General features: G+C 51.1%; 1 protein-coding gene and 1 long non-coding RNA gene across 2 annotated transcripts; one reads left to right on the top strand and one right to left on the bottom strand.

The window, feature by feature from the left end:
* Nucleotides 1-1,196: 1,196 nt before the first annotated feature.
* On the top strand, nt 1,197-18,616 carry LOC104001196 (uncharacterized). Its single transcript, XR_672898.5, has 3 exons — nt 1,197-1,596; nt 11,511-11,656; nt 16,348-18,616. It is a non-coding gene; the product is annotated as an uncharacterized LOC104001196 (long non-coding RNA).
* Nucleotides 5,107-9,327, bottom strand: SCGB1A1 (secretoglobin family 1A member 1). Its single transcript, XM_001152343.7, has 3 exons — nt 9,204-9,327; nt 5,895-6,082; nt 5,107-5,243 (listed from the first exon to the last, which is right to left on the bottom strand). Exons 1-3 carry the CDS (start codon nt 9,256-9,258, stop codon nt 5,211-5,213), a joined length of 276 nt encoding a protein of 91 aa, XP_001152343.1. The 5' UTR covers nt 9,259-9,327; the 3' UTR covers nt 5,107-5,210.
* Nucleotides 18,617-19,641: the final 1,025 nt, after the last annotated feature.

The following is a 19,641-nucleotide window of genomic DNA, read 5'->3' as shown; positions in this document are numbered from 1 at the left end:
GTATCATTATATTGTCCAGACTGCTCTCAAACTCCTGGACTCAGGCCGTCTGCCAGCCTTGGACTCCCAAAATGCTGGGATTACCAGCACTTTGGGAGGCTGAGGAGGGTGGATCATCTGAGGTCAGGAGTTCGAGACCAGCCTGGCCAACATGGTGAAACCCCGTCTCTACCAAAAATACAAAAATTAGCCGGGTGTGGTGGCGGACACCTGTAATCCCAGCTACTTGGGAGGCTGAGACAGGAGAATTGCTTGAATCCAGGAGGCAGAGGTTGCACTGAGCTGAGATTGCACTGCTGCACTCCATCCTGGGCAACAAAGAGCGAAAACTCCGTCTCAAAAAATAAATAAATAAATAAATAAATAATAAATAAATACTGGGATTGCAGGATTACAGGCATGACCCATTGTGCCGAGCCTTGATGAGTTACATTTTCAGTTTTTTCTTCACACAGCTCGTGCCTAATGCCTCCCAAAGGCAGGAATGCTTATAGTTATACATTGGCCTCCCTGTGTTTTGGAGCTTAGCATATTCATAGTGAAAATGACTGACTGTATAATTACGTATTTATATAAAACGGGGGGGCATACTTTTTCTTTTTCTCCTCCTCTTCCTCCTCCTCCTCCAAATGTAAAAATCATTCTTAGCTTAAGGTTTGTTTAAAAATAGGCCACAGGCTGGGCATGGTGGCTCATGCCTATAATCTCAGCACTTTGGGAAGCCGAAGCGGGTGGATCACCTGAGGTCAGGAGTTTGAGACCAGCCTGACCAACATGGTGAAACCCCGTCTCTACTAAGAATACAAACAAATGACCAGGCACGGTGGCTCATGCCTGTAATCCCAACACTTTGGGAGGCTGAGGTGGGCGGATCACCTGAGGTCGGGAGTTCAAGACCAGCCTGACCAACATGGTGAAATCTGTCTCTACTAAAAATACAAAATTAGCCAGCCGTGGTGGCATGCGCCTGTAATCCCAGCTACTTGGGAGGCTGAGGCAGGAGAATCACTTGAACCTGGGAGGTGGAGGTTGCAGTGAGCCGAGATTGCGCCACTGTACTCCATCCTGGGCCACAGAGTGAGAACCCGTCTCAAAAAAAAAAAAAAAAAAAAAAAAAATAGGCCATAGCCTGAGCTTAGCCTGCTGGCCATAGTCTACAGACCCATGCTATAATACACGAGTAACTGGTGTGAGTAACTACACACAGACAGAAAAGCACCCAGTGAACAGTGCCTTCATTTCTCGAATTTCCTGCTTTCTGTCAACATGCATCACACAGTTACATGCTCTTCCTGTGGTTGCAATCAGTTTATCTTTGCATTCTGCTGTTTTAAAATTTAACGCCCATTTCTGTGGATTGGCATAGCCCACATTCTTGTGAATCACCCACAGTGATTCCTGCAGTGTTGTCCCCAGCCTCAAGCCTCTCTGCACCGTAATTGTGCTTCTTTTCCTCAGATACCTGCCTTGCATTGGCCCTGGGTAAATGTTTCCCTTGGCTGTGAATAGGCAATTAAAATTCTGAACCTTTTATGGCTCTGGAAGCTTATCCCATGAAACAATACTCATCCAGGCGGATGGCCCACCAGCGCAAAGGTATGTGCTTTAGGATGACCTGGTGAAGGAGAATGTGATGCCTCAGCAGGGAGGGAGTGGGGGAGGAGAGGGAGCTGGGCAGCCCCCATCAAGGCCCCACCGGAGGCAAGGAATCTCTTTTGGAGTTGCCAGTCCCCCAACCTGCTCCGGAATTTTTACAATCAGATCCCCTCCTTCGTGGCTGAAAATGAAGGGCACGGTGGCTTTCTAGTTTTTGTGTGTGAGTGTGTGTTTGGGGGTAGGTGGACTTTGCTCATCACCATCATTTGGATTTTTGGCTCTGGGGATTCTGGAATTAGGGATCCCACCACCACCTGCAGGGCAGGGGTTGGGGCACGGGCTCTGGAATCTGGGTTGTGTGAGGAGTAATTGAGAGATTGCAAGGCCCGGCGCAGGCGCAGTGGTTCACGCCTGTAATCCCAGCACTTTGGGAGGCCGAGGCTGGTGGATCACGAGGTCAGGAGATCAAGACCATCCTGGCTAACACCGTGAAACCCCATCTCTACTAAAAATACGAAAAATTAGCCTGGTGTGGTGGCGGGTGCCTGTAGTCCCAGCTACTCGGGAGGCTGACGCAGGAGGATGGTGCAAACCCGGGAGGCGGAGCTTGCAGTGAGCCAAGATCACGCCACTGCACTCCAGCCTGGGCGAGAGAGCAAGACTCCGTCTCAAAAACAAACAAACAAACAAACAAACAAACAAAAAACCACTATTGGCTGAGGGCTGGCGCGGTGGTTCACGCCTGTAATCCCAGCCTTTGAGGGGCCAAGGCGGGTGGATCACCTGAGGTCAGGAGTTCGAGACCAGCCTGGCCAACATGGAGAAACCCTGTCTCTACTTAAAACACAAAAATTAGCCAGGCATGATGGCAGGAGCCTGTAATCCCATCTACTCGGGAGGCTGAGGCAGGAGAATTGCTCGAATCAGGGAGTTAGAGGTTGCAGTGAGCTGAGATCATGCCACTGCACTCCAGCCTGGAGACAGAGCAAGACTCCGTCTCAAAAAAAAAAAAAAAAAAAAAAAAAAAGATTGCGAAAGCGCCTGCCAGCACCTAAGCAATCAATAAGGGTTATTGGGTTGTGGTTTCTGCCTGGGGACTTTAGAAACCGGGCAGGTGGAGGTCAAAGGCCGGCCCCGCCAGCTCCGCATGGTCTTCTCCACCTTTGGGGCCATCTCAAGTTCTAGATTCCGTGAACCTTGCCCTTGAAATCGTCTGGGAATGGAATTATTGCTAATCCCAAAAGGGCTGACACATCACTCCCTGGCAGGGTTCAACCGGGTGGCAACATGGTTTGTGTGGCTGCCCCTGTTTTCCCTCAGAATTTGGATTTTAAAACTTTCAAAATATGAGATTTTTATTATATATATATATATTTATTATTATTATTTTTTTTTTCGAGTGCAATGGCACAATCTCAGCTCACTGCAACCTCCCAGGCTGGAGTGCAGTGGCGCGATCTCGATCTCGGCTCACTGCAACCTCCGCCTCCTGGGTTCAAGCGATTCTCCTGCCTCAGCTTCCCAAATAGCTGGGACTACAGGTGCGCGCCACCACACCCAGCTAATTTTTTATTTTTAGTAGAGACGGGGTTTCACCATGTTGGACAGGCTGGTCTCGAACTCCCGACCTCAGGTGATCCACCCGCCTCGGCCTCCCAAAGTGCTGGGATTACAGGAGTCAGTCACTGCGCACGGCCGAGATTTAAAAAATTATACGGATGACACCAGATCCTCAGAGCCGGAGCTCTGGGTGCCTCAGCCCCGACACCGCGTCCGCTCCGGGACCCTGTGGACGATGCTGCCCCCTAGTGGCCGCGGGGCACAAGGCCCGCCGCACCACGTTGCTCCATGGAGGGGCTCGAAGTGGAGAGCTTCGTCTCTAACCCGCCGCCTCCTTCCGTGCCCTCTGCCGACGCCCTTCCGATTCCTGCAGCCCCTCTGCAGTCCTCCACCTTTTTCTTTCTTTCCTTTTGAGACAGGGTCTCACCTTTGTCACCCAGGCTGGAGTGCAGTGGCACGATCATAGCTCACTGCAGCCTGGAACTCCTGGGCTCAAGAGATCCTCCTGCCTCAGCCTCCAGAGTAGCCAGCTCTACAGGCATGCGTTACCAAACTCGGCTAATTTATTTTTATTTTTGTAGAGATGGAGTCTCACTATGTTGCCAGGCTGGTCTTGAACTCCTGGGCCCAAGCCATCTTCCTACCTCAGCCTCCCAAAGTGCTGGAATTACAGGCATGAGCCACCAAGCCCAGCCAATCCTCTGCTTCTATTTAGGTGCTGTGGATAATGTGGCCCAGCAGGGGGCTGGCTGCCATGAAACTGGCCGGGGATTTGGGGGTCTTTATATCCACATGGATGCATCTTTAGGATGAGTTCTATTCTTTGCACATTTTGCTCTAGAGCAATTTAAAAAACCAATCAGCCACAATTTTTTTTTTTTTTTTGAGATGGAGTTTCACTCTTGTTGTCCAGGCTGGAGTGCAGTGTCACGATCTCAGCTCACTGCAACCTCTGCCTCCCAGGTTAAGTGATTCTCCTGCCTCAGCCACCCGAGTAGCTGGGATTACAGGCACGCACCACCATACCTGGCTAATTTTTTGTATATTTAGTAGAGATGGGGTTTCACCATGTTGGCCAGGCTGGTCTCGAACTCCTGACCTCAGGTGATCCACCCACCTTGGCCTCCCAAAGTCCTGGGATTACAGGCATGAGCCACCGTGCCTGGCCATCAGCCACACTTTTTGAGCAGCCAGGGCTGTGTGGCTGGTACAAAGGTCTTAAGGTTGAAAGGGGCTTGGCTCTTTTTAAAAACTGAGGGCAGGGAAGGTGGGGGTGTGTGTGGGGACTGAGCAGAATGAAGGAGCCGTGGGAAGGAGGGGCACAGGAAAGACTGGTGAGGGGCCACTATCTATCGTCAGGATTTAGGATTTTACAGTAAGAGCCCTAGAAAGCTTTGAAGGATGGGGAGGGACTTTGCACTTGAGAAGAATTCCTTTGGGTTGTTGGAGAAGGGATTGTGGGGGCCCTGGAGTCTGGCTGGGAGCCAGAGAGGAGGCCCCGGGGGCTGTACAGGCAGGGATGGGGGTGTTGCCTGTGGACTTGGAGTGAAGGATTCCAGAGGCCCTTTAGAGGTAGCCTGGGTTGGCTAGAGAAGGAAGGATTGCGGATGCTCCTCAGGCTGGTGCAGCCCAGCGGGGAGGATGGAGCCAGAACTCACTGAGATAGGAACAGACTGGGGCAGGATCACTGGTTCTGTTGGACAAGTGGAGTCTGTGATGTTGAGTAGAGTCTGTGATGTTGAGTAGATGGTCTGATATAAGGGGAGGGGGCTTGAGCTCTGTTGGAGACAGAAACCTAGAGGAAAAGAGCTTTGGAAGAGCACAGAGATTTCTGCTGGGATCCAAGGGCAGAGCTCGGCTGCTTTCCTTTTGTCCTGGCTCACCTTACCCTGACAGGGGCAGACCCCCCACCATAACAAGGAGACCAAAAACACGCAGGGGGCACAAAAGTGAGATGCTTGTGGTTTATTGAAGAGAGCAAGGCTGGTGGGCGTGGACTCAAAGCATGGCAGCGGCAGAGGCTGGAGCAGTTGGGGATCTTCAGCTTCTAAATGCTAATTACACAGTGAGCTTTGGGCTATTTTTTCCTAAAACAAATAGACAAAGAAACAGAAAAACCCAATACAACAGTGAATGAATTGCATAGTTAGGCAGAGATGACGAGCCACAGAAACTTCAACATTAACCGAGAGGTGCAGTCAACTCTAGGAGGAACTAAGGTAGTAAGGGCTTGGATTGTTTCTCAAAAGCCTCTTACAAAATAGTAAGGGGAGGCTGGGCGTGGTGGCTCACGCCTGTAATGCCAGCACTTTGGGAGGCTGAGGCGGGTGGATCACCTGAGGTCAGGAGTTCGAGACCAGCCTGGCAAACACGGTGAAACCCCATCTCTACAAAAATACAGAAATTAGCTCGGCATGATGGCGGGTGCCTGTAATCCCAGCTACTCAAGAGGCTGAGGCCGGAGAATCGCTTGAACCTGGGAGGTGGAGGTTGCAGTAAGCCAAGATCGTGCTATTGCACCCTAGTCTGGGCGACAGAGCAAGACTCTGTCTCAAAAAAAAAAAAAAAAAAAAAAGGAAGAGGAGATGTCTAGAAAGATCACTGTGCTGCCTGCCTGGGGACAGTGGCACTGTGACTCTCCTCTCTGGATTAGAAACAGGTCTGAAAACTGGGGCAATCCTGCAGCCCCACTTGGGGAAGCCACTTCTAACCAGTGTGACGTGAAAGGTGCTGGTTACCATGAGCTTAATGATGCTTTCTCTGGGCTTTTGGGGGAGGGTGTCCACCAGCTTCTTCAGCTGAGCCCCTGCCTCCCTCGTGTCTTGATCAGGGCTGAAAAGTTCCATGGCAGCCTCATAACTGGAGGGTGTGTCCATGAGGAGGGTTTCGATGACACGCTGAAAACTCGGGCAGATTTCCGCAGAAGCTGCAACACAGAGGAGAGAAGGCACATGTCTCCAGGCCCCTTTCCAAGCTGGCTAGCCCTCTGGCTGGGTCTGCCCAGATGCGAACAGCCAGGCCCATCAGCGAGAGATAGCAGCCTTTTCATCGATGGACTAGAGCATAAGATCTGCTGGTGCTCTAAGAGGTTGCCTATTTGGTGCTGTGCAAATACTTTCTGGGTTATGGCCAGCTTTTTGTGGATTGCCCGAGTCTTCCTTAGACTTCTTGGGTTGAGGTGAGCAAGGTTCCGTTTTTCTTTCTGTTGGAGATCAAGGCAGAGTATTGATAATAGAGGCTGCTGGCCTGATTTTTTAATGCAGTGTGGAGGCTGGGAAGAGGCCACTGAGGGTTTTGTTTCCCACCAGAAACTTGCCTCTCATCAGTGCTTAGAGATGCCCTGAGCCATGCTTCACTGGGGGCATGTGACAAATTCAGGCTCTGGCAGGAAAAGGCGATTGTAAGCCAGGCACGGTGGCTCACACCTGTAATCCCAGCACTTTGGGAGGCCGAGGCAGGCGGATCACGAGGTCAGGAGTTCGAGACCAGCCTGGCCAACATGGTGAAACCCCGTCTCTACTAAAAATACAAAAAATTAGCCGGGCGTGGTTCTGGGCGCCTGTAATCCTAGCTACTCAGGAGGCTGAGGCAGGAGAATCACTTGAACCCAGGAAGCAGAAGTTGCAGTGAGCTGAGATCTCGTCACTGCACTCCAGCCTGGGCAACAGAGCGAGATTCTGTCTCAAAAAGCAAGCAAGCAAGCAAGCAAGCAAGAGAAAAGAAAAAGAAAAGAAAAGAAAAGAAGCCATTGAGATTGTACCAGCCAAACATGGGCCCCCGAACCTGGCCGGGAAGAGGGGTGCACGTGTGCACACCGGGCCCTGTGGCACACTCAGCTCATGGACAGAGCAGCCACTTGTACCACTTCATTCCCTTCAACACAGAGCTTCCAGGCTCTGTTTTCTTCTCAGGTCCTTACAACCAGGAACATGGGGGAAAGTCACCATTTTCTACCCACTGCTTGCCTCCATCTTCCCAGTGAGTCTCAAATCCCTTTTCCTTGAATTCTCTGCCTTCTGAACAAATTTGCCTTCCCTCCTCTGACTCTAGGGCCTCACTAGAAATTGCCACTCCAAGTCAGACCCTCTCCAGAACTTAGGTCCTTGATGTGTAACTTACTGTGTCACCAGGCAAGTCACTCTGTGTTTCTGTAGCTCAGTTTTCTCATCTGTAAAATGGGAACAATATCCCTACTTCATTTTATTTTTTATTTTTTAAATTTTAATTTAATTTAATTTTTATTTTTATTTATTTATTTGTTTTCAGACGGAGTCTCGCTCTATTGCCCAGGCTGGAGTGCAGTGATGCCATCTCGGCTGACTGCAACCTCTGCCTCCCAGGTTCAAGTGATTCTCCTGCCTCAGCCTCCCAAGTAGCTGGGACTACAGGCATGCGCCACCATGCCTGGCTAATTTTTGTATTTTTAATAGAGACAAGGTTTCACCATGTTGGCCAGGTTGGTCCTGAACTCCTGACCTTAAGTGATCTACCCACCTCGGCCTCCCAAATTGCTGGGATTACAGGCGTGAGCCACCTGCCTGGCCCAATATCCCTACTTCATAGGGTTGTTGTAAGAATAAAAAGAGAGGCCAGGCATGGTGGCTCACGCCTAATCCCAGCACTTTGGGAGGCCTAGGTGGGTGGATCACGAGGTCAAGAGATGGAGACCATCCTGGCCAACATGGTGAAACCCTGTCTCTACTAAAAATACAAAAATTAGCTGGGTGCAGTGGTGCGTGCCTGTAATCCCACCTACTTGGGAGGCTGAGGCAGGAGAATCGCTTGAACCCGGGAGGCGGAGGTTGCAGTGAGCTGAGATCGCGCCACTGCACTCCAGCCTGGCAACAGAGCTAGACTCTGTCTCAAAAAAAAAAAAAAAAAAAGAATGAAAAGAGATATTATGTGAAAGGGTGACAGTGATTGGCACATTGTGTGAAGTAAGTGTTAAATATTGTATGCGTGTGCACACAAATAGACAAATGCATCTCTGACCCACCCCTTAACATGTTGCAGTCCTATCTTGCTCAGCCACCCACCTCTGTACGCAGACAGCACTGAGATCTTCTAATTAATACACATTTCAGTCCAAAATGATGTCATTTTCTCTGAAAAACAAATAAACCTCTCTGCAAAATAGTTGTTCCTACTGCTTCTTGGTTTGGGTTTTCTAACTCCCCAGGGTCATAAAACTTATCTCCATGGGTGTTGTGAAGCTTTCCAAGTGAATTAATTGGAGTTTGTTTATTAAAAAATAACAACAGCATTTTCAGATGAGAATGGAAGAGGCTGACGCAGAGTGAAAAACAGAGTTAGATAACCCAGTTCCCCAAAGACGGGGGATCTTGGAGAGAGCTGTGATCCTTCTTTCCTTCCTTTCTCCCCCTCTCTCCGTCTCTCTTTCTGCCCCTCTTCCCCCCACAATTCTTTTCCTTTTAGTGACAGCAGCAACTACTCAGAGACTCCTAATCCCTTTTGCAGAGGACGGAAATGTTTAGAAAACTCCACTCTGGGTTGGCAGTTCCCCAAAGGGAAGATCTCTTTCTGGAATATTCCTCTGTGCCCAGAATGAGAGACCTTGTCTTGGGTTGGGTTTCTTTTGGGGTCACGAGTCCCTGCAGCTCCCCTTCCAGTGACTTCAGCTGCCAGCATGGAGTGGAGACCCCAGACTTGGAGGCTGCACCAAGGTCTCAGCATCTTGGAGTCTGTCCAGATCTGGGATGAGGGCCTCATTATTCGTATGCTGGATGTACTCATCTTTATGGGGTATTCTCCACTCCTCCCTCCAGGCTATTCCATTCCCTGGGATTCTGAGGGTTGTTGGATATAGAAGATGGGACCCTTTTTAGGCTTCCTCACAGCCTGGGGTTCTCTCCAAGTTTCCAAGATGAGCTTGCTCACCAGACCCAGTTTTCTGAGACTCAGCATGCCCAGGTCCTCCCAGCAGCTCCAGAGCAGGAATGGGCAGCTCACTCCTTCTTCTGAGCAGAACTGGGGGGTCCTGAGAGTTCCTAAGTCCAGGAGGGAGGGAAGGGTCTCTGAGCACTCACCGGAGCTGCAGCAGAGAGCCAGTGTGACCAGGGTGAGGGTGACAGCGAGTTTCATGGTGGAGGAGGGGGATGCTCTGGCCCGTCTCTGGTTCCGTCTCTGAGTCTGGTGGGCTAGTATGAGACATGCCCAGCAAGGTGCCTTTTATATGCTCTAGGCAGCAGCACCCAGATGGGGAAGGGCAGGGCAAGGGCTCTACGTAAGATACCGCACTATTTACTTGGCATTGGCTTGGTGGGTTAGGTAAATATTCCCTTTTCTCAACCCAGTTTCTGTCCCCACTGAAACTGAGCTCACACAATGGGCCACTTGGGGGTGGAGGGCCGAGCCCTGCCTGGAGGCAGTGAAGGGAACCCAAGTCAGAGGATGTGGAAACCCAGCTGCCTGTGTCATTCACTGAACCTGGGCACTGGGGCAGTCCAGATCAAGAGAAGCAATTGTGGAGCCCACCTGGAGAAACTGAGGCCCAAGGTCCCTCACAAGTGGCAGGGACAGGACTAGGACTAGGACTCAGGACCCTGACACTCCACTGGGCTCTTTCATAGGCTCCCCTCTGAGGAGGGCGACTGAACCTTAAGCCAGGAAAGACACATGGTTTGGAGCATTGCTGTGGTCAGACTTCGGGGGCCCCTGGATTGAAGCATGTTGAATAAAAGGGACCCTTCCAGAATTCCCATCAGAAACCTGAGCCCTGCCCCAGGCTGGGTCTGCTCCCACCCAGAAGTGCTCTCAAGTCCTGTGCTCCTGATGGCCCAATTGGTGGGACCTTCAGTCCTTATCTCACTTGACCTCCCAATGGCCTTGACACCTGTGACTGCTTCCTTCTCGAACCATTCTCTCTCTTGCGCTCCCACGCCTCAGTTCTTTCCTGTTTTCCTTCTTCTGGCCATTCCTTCTTGTTCTCTTTAGATGTTTATTCTTTACTGTTCTTAAGTGTTGATGGTTCCCAGGCTTTGGCCTTCTCCCCTTTCTTGCCTCCAGTTGCCATTTCCTGGTTCTTCTCCAAAGCCCGGGCCTCATAGCACATAGCCTGGCCTGGTCAAAATCCCCTGACTCGACCTCCCTGCCTCCCTGCTAGCTCTCCTCAGCCATCCTCTGAAAGGCCATCAGAATGATCTTCCTAAAACCCACTGGTCGTGTCCTTCTTCTTGAAACCCTTAAACTCTTCCTTTTGCCTATAGAATAAAATTCAAGTGCAATTTACAAGGCCCTTGCCCACTGACCTTTGCCTACCATTTGAACTTCATTTCTCCTCTCCCCCACACAACGACTTAGCCCTCTCTTACTATTTGTGGATTTGAGAATGTTCCATGTTTTTTCATGCCTTTCTACCTATGCACAAGCTAAGCCTCATGCCTGAATACACGTTTCCTGCCTTGTCCACTTCGCCAAATTCTATTCGTACTTCAAGACTCAATCAAATATTGATCCATTCATTCATCCAATAAATGCTGACCACCTATGATGTGCCAGACGTGGTGCTAGGAGTCGGGAACTAGGGTAGATAGACATGGAGAGGCATTGCGTGGCACTTCAAGAACTCCTCAAAAATAAATAAATAAAAATAAATAAACAAATAAAAGGCCAGACAGGGTGGCTCATGCCTGTAATCCCAGGACTTTGGGAGGCTGAGGCAGGTGGATCACCTAAGGTCAGGAGTTTGAGACCAGCCTGGCTGACATGATGAAACCCCGTCTCTACTAAAAATACAAAAATTAGCTGGATGTGGTGGTGGGCACCTGTAATCCCAGCTACTTGGGAGGCTGAGGCAGGAGAATTGCTTGAATCTGGGAGTCATAGATTGCGGTGAGCTGAGATCACGCCATTGCACCCCAGCCTGGGCAACAAGAGCAAAACTCCGTCTCAGAAAAAAAAAAAAAAAAAAAAAAAAAAAGAAGGACCCCATTGTGCCTGAGGGCTTCGAAAGGGTTGCTGTGCCTGCAAAGGGGGCATTCAGGGGCCAGAGCACACAAGGCCTCGTTCTAAGGCCTTTACACTCAGAGTGGGAAGCTCTTGAAGGTTTTAATCAGGGAGTGACATGGTCTGATATCCCTTTCCTGATAAACTGACCCTGACTTGGGCAGCTGGGGGAATGGGGTGTTATTTCCTGACACAGAGAAGACTTGGGAAAAATAGGGTTGGGGGTGAAAATAGGGAGTGAAGCCTTCCCCGACAGGTGGTTCTGATGGCTGGTGACTCTCCCCATGGGCCTCTCTTCCCCCTCTGCTTACAGGGCCCATTATACAATATTTTAACTTTGCAATTCTTATTTTCTTGTATGACTCCTTTACTTGACTGACCTCCTTTAGGGCTGAGGCCGCTGTAAGCCAAGGTACGCAACGCTTGCTAAACAGGAATCCCTGGAATGAATCCATGCATGAGGCCTTTGTGCCATGTGACAGTTGAAGGCTGTGGTGACCCCTGAACCGTCCCACTCCGAGACGCCTTAACACCGGTAAGAGCACATGTTCTAAACTAGCAACCAACAAAGACTTGTCAAGTACGTTATGGTGTGTCCTTACAATGAAACGCTGTGTGGCTGAAAACAGAGAAAGAAGATCTTCTGAACTGATGGTGAAATGATCTCCAAGGCAGACTGCAAAGGGGGAAAAACAAGGCATGAATAGAGCAAAAAAGAACAAAGAGAAGGCTGGGCGCGGTGGCTCACGCCTGTAATCCCAGCACTTTGGGAGGCTGAGGCGGGTGGATCACGAGGTCAGATCGAGACCATCTTGGCCAACATAGTGAAACCCCGTCTCTACTAAAAAAATACAAAAAGCTGGGTATGGTGGCGCTTGCCTGTAATCCCAGCTACTCGGGAGGCTGAGGCACGAGAATCACTTGAGCCCAGGAGGCAGAGGTTGCAGTGAGCCGAGATCATGCCACTGCACTCCAGCCTGGTGACAGAGCATGACTCCGTCTCAAAAAAAAGCAAAAAGAATCCACATATGCATTTGCTTGTATTTGCATAAAGCATCTCAGAAGTGCCTTCTTTCTTTTAAGTTTCCTTCTGTGTCCCATCATCTGGGCTCTTGAGGTTAGCCCATCTTGAGGATTTCAGGTGTCTGCATCCCTCCCCTCTTAGGGACTGTTGAAAGGTGTAGCCTGCCTGTAACCCCAGCACTTTGGGAGGCCGAGGAGGGCAGATCAACTGAGGTCGTCGAGAGTTTGAGACCAGCCTGGCCAACATGGCGAAACCCCCTCTCTACTAAAAATACAAAAATTAGCCGGGCGTGGTGGCAGGTGCTTGTAATCCCAGCTACTTGGGAGGCTGAGGCAGGAGAATCACTTGAGCCCAGGAGGTGGAGGTTGCAGTGAGCCGAGATCACGCCATTGCACTCCAGCCTGGGCAACAAGAGCGAAACTCCATCTCAAAAACAAACAAACAAACAAACAAACAAACAAAAGAAAGCTGTGGCCAATGGAGCTGAAATGGGCAAGGAAGATGAGCTGGACCACTGGGGGCACCTAAAGCCCATCCCGTGCCGCCACTAGTGGATCCCTCTGTGGGCAGTGGCTGGTCTGGCCGGGGCAGCTGTGATGGCTGCAGGGGTCTTAGGCAGGAGTCACATCACCCATAGCCTCAGACTCTGCTCTCTACTTTCCACCTTCATGGTGCAAGGTCCTGGGGACAGGATAGCTGGCTCCTGGGTCTTTGAGGAACTTAACAGCTAGGAGGAGAGACAGAGATGGGTGCAACTGATGGGAATGCTCTGTGGGGAGATGGAGGAAGTCAGAGAAGGAAATGGTGCTCCGGGAGTTGAAAGGGGGCTGCCCCCAGGCTGGGCGTGGTGGCTCATGCCTGTAATCCCAGCACTTTGGGAGGCCGAGGCCGGCGGATCACCTGAGGTTGGGAGTTCGAGACCAGCCTGAACAACATGGAGAAACCCTGTCTGTACTAAAAATACAAAATTGGCTGGGCCTGTGGTGGTGCTTGCCTGTAATCCCAGCTACTTGGGAGGCTGAGGCAGAAGAATCGCTTGAACCTGGGAGGCAGAGGTTGCGGTGAGCCGAGATCGCGTCACTGCACTCCAGCCTGGGCAACAAGAGCGAAACTCCATCTCAAAAAAAAAGGAAAAAAAAAAAAAAAAAAAAAAAGAAAGGGGGCTGCCCCAAGAAAGGTAGCTGGGCAGAGGGGAGAGGGCACGTGGAGGGCTGGCATTTGAGCTGGCCTCTGGTGGATGGGTGATGCTGGTGGTTGGGGTGAAGCGGGGGATGTGCCAGGAGGAGAAAGCCACATGAAGGGGGCCCAGGCTCAGGAGGGGACCTGGCCATGGTCCGACATGCATGGGACAGATAAGCACACAGGTACAGTGGGAGTCTGGGGGCACCGGGGGCACTGGCCTTTCAGGTGCGAGGCTGGAGGTTTGCTCTGATTCTGGAAGGTACCTCGACTGCCACCACCAAGTGTCCCAGATAGGCTCTGCCATCTGGCCCTTGGGAGATCCTGCTTGGTGGTGGTGGGTGTTTCTCTCCCCTGCCTCAGGACCCTGCAAAGCCCCTGCTCTTCTGACCCTCTGCTTGAGATAGTGAGGCAAAAAGTGTGTTAGTCAAGGCTTGGAACTCAGAGCTTTTTTTTTTTTTTTTTTCTGGAAACGGAGTTTCGCTTTTGTTGCGTAGGCTGGAGTGCAATGGCACGATCTCAGTGGCTCACTGCAACCTCTACCTCCCGAGTTCAGACGATTCTCCTGCCTCAGCCTCCCAAATAGCTGGTATTATAGGCGTGCGTCACCACGCCCTGTTAATTTTTGTATTATTAATAAAGATGGGATTTCACCATGTTGGCCAGGCTGGTCTCCAAATTCTGACCTCAGGTGATTCTCCCGCCTTGGCCTCCTCAAGTGCTGGGATTATAGGCGTGAGCCACCATGCCTGGCCAGAACTCAGAACTTCTTAAACTCTAACACCTGCTCCTCAAATCCTTAAACTCTATACACTGTGAGTTCCAGGCCAGAACCCTCAAGCCTGACTTAGCATGTGGAGAGGACTGGGACCTGCTGTTTCTGGCCACATGTGGTCAGTTACCTACCTGGTCACTGTGCAAAGACAAACTGTTCCGAGGGAAGATAAGCCATGTGGCTATTAGTACCATGAGGATGGCAGTGAATCGGAACAGCTCCTGCCAAATCCTGCACCCCAAACCCTGTGTTGGCTGTGCCTAGATCTGGGGGAGCCCTGGTCCTTGGGTGGCTGAACCTTCCAGCTGGGGCAGTGGCTGGGGAGCCTGCTCTGAGCTCACCCCTTGCCCAGGCTCCAGCTGGGATGACGTGAGCACCTTTGGCCTGGCTCTGGCCTTTGAGAATGGAGCAGGAGAAAGAGCCTCTCCAGAGCCAGAAGCGGGAGGGTACTAAGGAGCCTGGAAGCCTCTCCTGGGTATTTGGACTACAAGGCCCTGGATCTGCTGGCCCCTCCTCCATGTATGGGATATGGTGGGTGCACATGTGGGTGCCAGGTTGTTGAGCCATGTTCAGTGTTCCTTGGGGAGCCCTGCCCATGTCCCCAGCTAGAGGTCTGGTGGCAATGGCAGGTGGGAGGGGTTGGGCCAGCAGCAGCCCCAGCCCATACTGCCAGAAGGCATTGGCTGAGGCCAGGTGCTCGCCCCCAGGTTCAGTGCTTGGTGTATTGTAATGAGCAGGAAGCTGGGGTGCAGTGTGCTGGCAGCTGGCTGGCTGCAAGTCCCAGCGTGGCCCAGAAAATAGGTTGGCGGCCTGTTCCGAGCCTATCCATCCGGCTGGGCTGCTGGGGGAGGACTAGTCGGGCCATGGGCTTGGGTCAGCTCCCGGGGCAAGCCGTAGAGGTCAGCTTCCTCCCTCCACCCTGAGTATCCAGCTCTTCTAGTGCTCAGGAAATAACTCTTGAGCAGAATAGGTTTTTCCTTAGGGGTTTGGTTCATTCTCTTCTGCCTTGGCAGCTCCTGGGGCTGACGCCTGCATTGATTGACCCAGGGACCTCCTAGGAGGAGCCTGGCAACTTCTGGACATTCCAGCCTTTCTGTACACCAGCCACAATGCCTAGGGCCTGTGAGCCTTTAGATGGCCTCAAAAATGGTCATGTATCTGCTGGCTGCAAAACACAAAAAGAAAATCTCAAAATTGTAATTAATGGATATTGATAACAATTTCAACGAGTAAACTGCATTTTAGTTCAACTATTATGTAGTTGTATGCAAATGTAATAAAGTTTAAATTATATGTACCAAATGCATAATCCGTTTTTAGGGTCAAAATTATTATTTTTATTATTTTTTGAGACAGAGTCTCGCTCTGTCACCCAGGCTGGAGTGCAGTGGCATGATGGCATGATCTCGGCTCACTGCAACCTCTGCCTCCCAGGTTCAAGTGATTCTCGTGCCTCAGCCCCCTGAGTAGCTGGGACTACAGGCATGCACCACCACACCTGGCTAATTTTTTGTATGTTTAGTAGAGATGGGGTTTCGCCATGTTGGCTAGGTTGGTCTTGAACTCCTGACCTCAAGTGACCCGCCCGCCTCGGCCTTCCAAAGTGCTGGGATTACAGGTGTGAGCCACCGTGCCCGGCCTATTATTATTTTCTGAGCCAGGATCTTGTTCTGTCACCTAGGCTGGAGTGCAGTGGTGTGATCACGGCTCACTGTAGCCTCAAACTTCTGGGCTCAAGGGAACCTCCTGCCTCAATCTCTTGGGTAGCTGGGACTGCAGTTGTGTGCCACCACATCCGGCTAATTTTCTTTTTCTTTTCTTTTTTTTTTTTTTTGAGATGGAGTTTCACTCTTGTCATCCAGGTTGGAGTGCAGTGGTATGATCTCGGCTCACTTGTAACCTCCGCCTCCCAGGTTCTAGTGATTCTCCTGCCTCACCCTCCCAAGTAGCTGAGACTACAGGCAGGCGCCACCATGCTTGGCTAATTTTTTGTATTTTTAGTAGAGACGGGGTTTCACCATGTTGGCCAGGCTGGTCTTGAACTCCTGACCTCAGGTGATCAGCCCATCTTAGCCTCCCAAAGTGCTGGGATTATAGGCATGAGCCACCGTGCCTGGACACCTTTGATTTTTTTCATGCTGTGGGATATCCCTTTTCATGGATGTAATGTCATCTTTGCAGGGATATAATGTAATTTAATTTTCCAGTGCCTTATTGATGGACATTTCAATTTTTTTTTTTTTTCCAGTTTTTCTGCTGTTACAAACCACAGAGCAACGCGTGTGCCTCCTCCCGCCCTGGGGACTCTTTCTATGGGAGAGGTGCCTGGATTTAGAGGAGCGACCACTCTTCATTTGTAGGGACTCTCCCTAGCCTGGGAGCCCTTCAGCTCCCACTCCAGAGTGGTTGTTGGTGGTAATACGCCAGGCCTGGGGAAGCAGGAGTGGGAAGGTGTGAGAGGTGGGGGAGTGTGGTTGTCAACTGTTCTGATTTTCCACCAGGATCTTGGTCACTTTCCCAGTTGTCACTCGGCCCACAAACTAGGATGTGAGCAGCATATTGAGAATCTGCAGAGATGTTCCCGTCTGCCCAGCATATGGATGTCCTTCTGGGCTGCGAAGTGGCATCCTGTGGGCAACTCCCCCCACAACAACCAGCTGTGAGCTGTGCCCAGGCACAGAGGGACCTGGCTTTCCCTGTTTCTGCAGATGGAGCCCAGGGTTTCAGGGAGGGAGGGGGCAGGCTGGGACCTGTTGGGGATCTGGGCACTTTCTCATGCTCCTTGAGCTGCAAGTCATAGAAGGAGTGGGGTGGGAGCTGGGAATGTACCTTCCCAAGGCCACTGGCAGAACCAGCAGGCCCTTTGCTCTGGGATGAGCTCCCTCTGAGGGGTGGGGACAGTAAAGCGGACCGAAGTCCCTGTTCTGCGGGATGGAAACTGGCTCCCCTCCATTGTACAGGCCAGCTCTGGGGATTTGGGCAGCAGATTTGGGGTTGACAGCAGAATGACATGATCACCAGTTGACCTTGGCCAGGATGCCAGCTTACTTTCTCGCTTACTTCTGCAGGTTCTTTGTTCTGCGGGTGAGTCACCCAGGTCCTGCCCTCCGTGCCTGTCTGCCCTCTCCCACTTTCCCTGCCCTGAGCTTGTTCCCACTTGTAGATTTGGCAGGTCACTGCCAAGGCCCCTCTGCCCCCAACATGGCCAGTGCCCTAAGGGTGGGTTGTACAGGGAGGAGCTGGCGTGGTCAGTAGACTTGAATCAGGGACAGCTCGGCTGCTGAAGGCTGAGGGGGCCTTGCAGGGCTGCAGGTGCCTTGTGCACACAGGGAGTGGGTAGAGAAGGCAACCAGGGGCTCCTTCAGGCCTTAATGCTCTGCAGCCCAGTGAGGCTGTGCCCAGAGAGTCTGGTGAGGCCCTGGTCTGCTCCCCCAGCCAATGGCCTGATGCTGTTCCATCTGGGCACCCTGTCACTTTTCGTTCATCAGGGAGTACAGGGTGATTCAGGGTCTCAAATGCAGGTGTTCACAAAATGAAATAGAACTTCCCTTTATCCCCGTGCTTCTTTTTATTTTTATAACAAATTACATCGTTATATTTTATTTTTATATTTATGTATTTTATATATATGTGACATCTACTACATGACAGAAAATATTTATGGCCAGGCAAGGTGGCTTACACCTATAATGCCAGCACTTTGGGAGGCTGAGGCAGGCGGATCACCTGAGGTCGAGAGTTGGAGACCAGTGTGACCAACATGGAGAAACCCCGTCTCTACTAAAAATACAAAATTAGCCGGGGGTGGTGGCGCATGCCTGTAATCCCAGCTACTCGGGAAGCTGAGGCAGGAGAATCGCTTGAACCGGGGAGGCGGAGGTTGTGGTGAGCCGAGATTGCACCATTGCACTCCAGCCTGGCAACAAGAGATAAACCCCGTCTCAAAAAAAAAAAAGAAAAAAGAAAAAAAAAAGAAAAAAATATTTATAATGTAACTAATATAGCTAAAATAAAATGTAATTTCAGTCTCAAGCCTTCATTCTGTTAAGGGGACAGAAACTTAATCTTGGTCATCTTGGGGTCTCCCTCCCTGGGGCTGTGCCTGACTTCCAGGGGGCTCGGCATTGGCAGGATTTCTGGTGCTTGAGGTCACCTGTCAGCCTGTCTCTTGTCATTGGCTATCCGCCGTGCCATCCGCTCCTGTGTGTCCTTGGCACTGTTCACATGTCTCCAGCTCGCTGGCTTTCTCTGCCACCTTGGAGCCACTCCTGGGTGCACAGGAGTCTTACTGCTCCCACGCTGTGCTGGGGCCTGGGAAGACTGCTGTGGCCTACCTGCCTCCGTGTAGCACACACACCCATTTCTTCTTCTTCTTCTCCTTCTCCTTCTTCAGACAGAGACTCACTCTGTCACCTAGGCTGGACTGCAGTGGTGCCAAATTGGCTCACTGCAACCTCCGCCTCCCGGGTTCAAGCGATTCTCCTGCCTCAGTCTCCCGAGTAGCTGGGATTACAGGCACACGCCACCATGCCTGGCTAATTTTTGTATTTTTAGTAGAGATGGGGTTTCACCATGTTGGCCAGGCTGGTCTCGAACTCCTGACCTCAAGTGATCCACCTGCCTCAGCCTCCCAAATTGTTGGGATTACAGGCGTGAGCCGCCATACCCAGCCTGTTCTTGGAGGGCTCTTCTCTCTGTTCTCAGACTCTTCAAACCCACTCAGGAGCTCTGCCACCTCACTAAGGCTTGGTCTCTCTGGTAGCTTACCTGGAGAATTGGACACCTGGGGAGGATCATTAAAATGATCCTCCTGAGTAGCTGGGACCACAGGCAAGTGCCACCATGCCCTGCTATTTAAAAAAAATTTTTCAGCCTGACCAACATAGTGAAACCCTATCTCTACTAAAAATACAAAACTTAGCCGGGTGTGGTGGCAGGTGCCTGTGATCCCAGCTACTCAGGAGGCTGAGGCAGGAGAATGGCGTGAACCCGGGAGGCGGAGCTTGCAGTGAGCCGAGATCGCGCCACTGCACTCCAGCCTGGGCGACAGAGCGAGACTCTGTCTCCAAAAAGAAATTTTTTTTTTTGTGGAGATGGGGGTCCCACTATGTTGCCCAGGTTGGTTTTGAACTCCTGGACTCAAGCAATCCTCCTGCTTTGGCCTCCCAAGGTGCTGGGATTACAGTCATGAGCACTGTGCCTGGCTGATTTATCCAATAGTTTTTATATTTACCTAACCAGATTTTGATATTTTGGTTATCATCTGATATAGTAATATTTTATGTAAATAATTATTGAGTAACGCCGGGTGTGGTGACTCACTCCTGTAATCCCAGCAATTTGGGAAGCCGAGGCGGGCGGATCACCTGATGTCGGGAGTTCAAGACCAGCCTGACCAACATGGAGAAACCCTGTCTCTACTAAAAATACAAAATTAGCCGGACATGGTGGCGCATGTCTGTAGTCCCAGCTACTCGGGAGGCTGAGGCAGGAGAATCGCTTGAACCCGGGAGGTGGAGGTTGTGGTGAGCTGAGATCATGC

Source organism: Pan troglodytes, chromosome 9, assembly GCF_028858775.2.
Source record: "Pan troglodytes isolate AG18354 chromosome 9, NHGRI_mPanTro3-v2.0_pri, whole genome shotgun sequence".
In the NCBI taxonomy this organism is placed as follows: domain Eukaryota; kingdom Metazoa; phylum Chordata; class Mammalia; order Primates; family Hominidae; genus Pan; species Pan troglodytes.
This window is presented reverse-complemented; position numbering and strand designations above follow the sequence as displayed.

Excerpts from the sequence above, each read along its gene's own strand:
- SCGB1A1 (XM_001152343.7), bottom strand. The coding sequence starts at position 9,258 with ATGAAACTCGCTGTCACCCTCACCCTGGTCACACTGGCTCTCTGCTGC. Across the intron at positions 6,083-9,203 it reads GGCTCTCTGCTGCAGCTCCG|CTTCTGCGGAAATCTGCCCG; the intron begins GTGAGTGCTCAG and ends TCTGTGTTGCAG. Across the intron at positions 5,244-5,894 it reads AAAGCATCATTAAGCTCATG|GAAAAAATAGCCCAAAGCTC; the intron begins GTAACCAGCACC and ends TATTTGTTTTAG.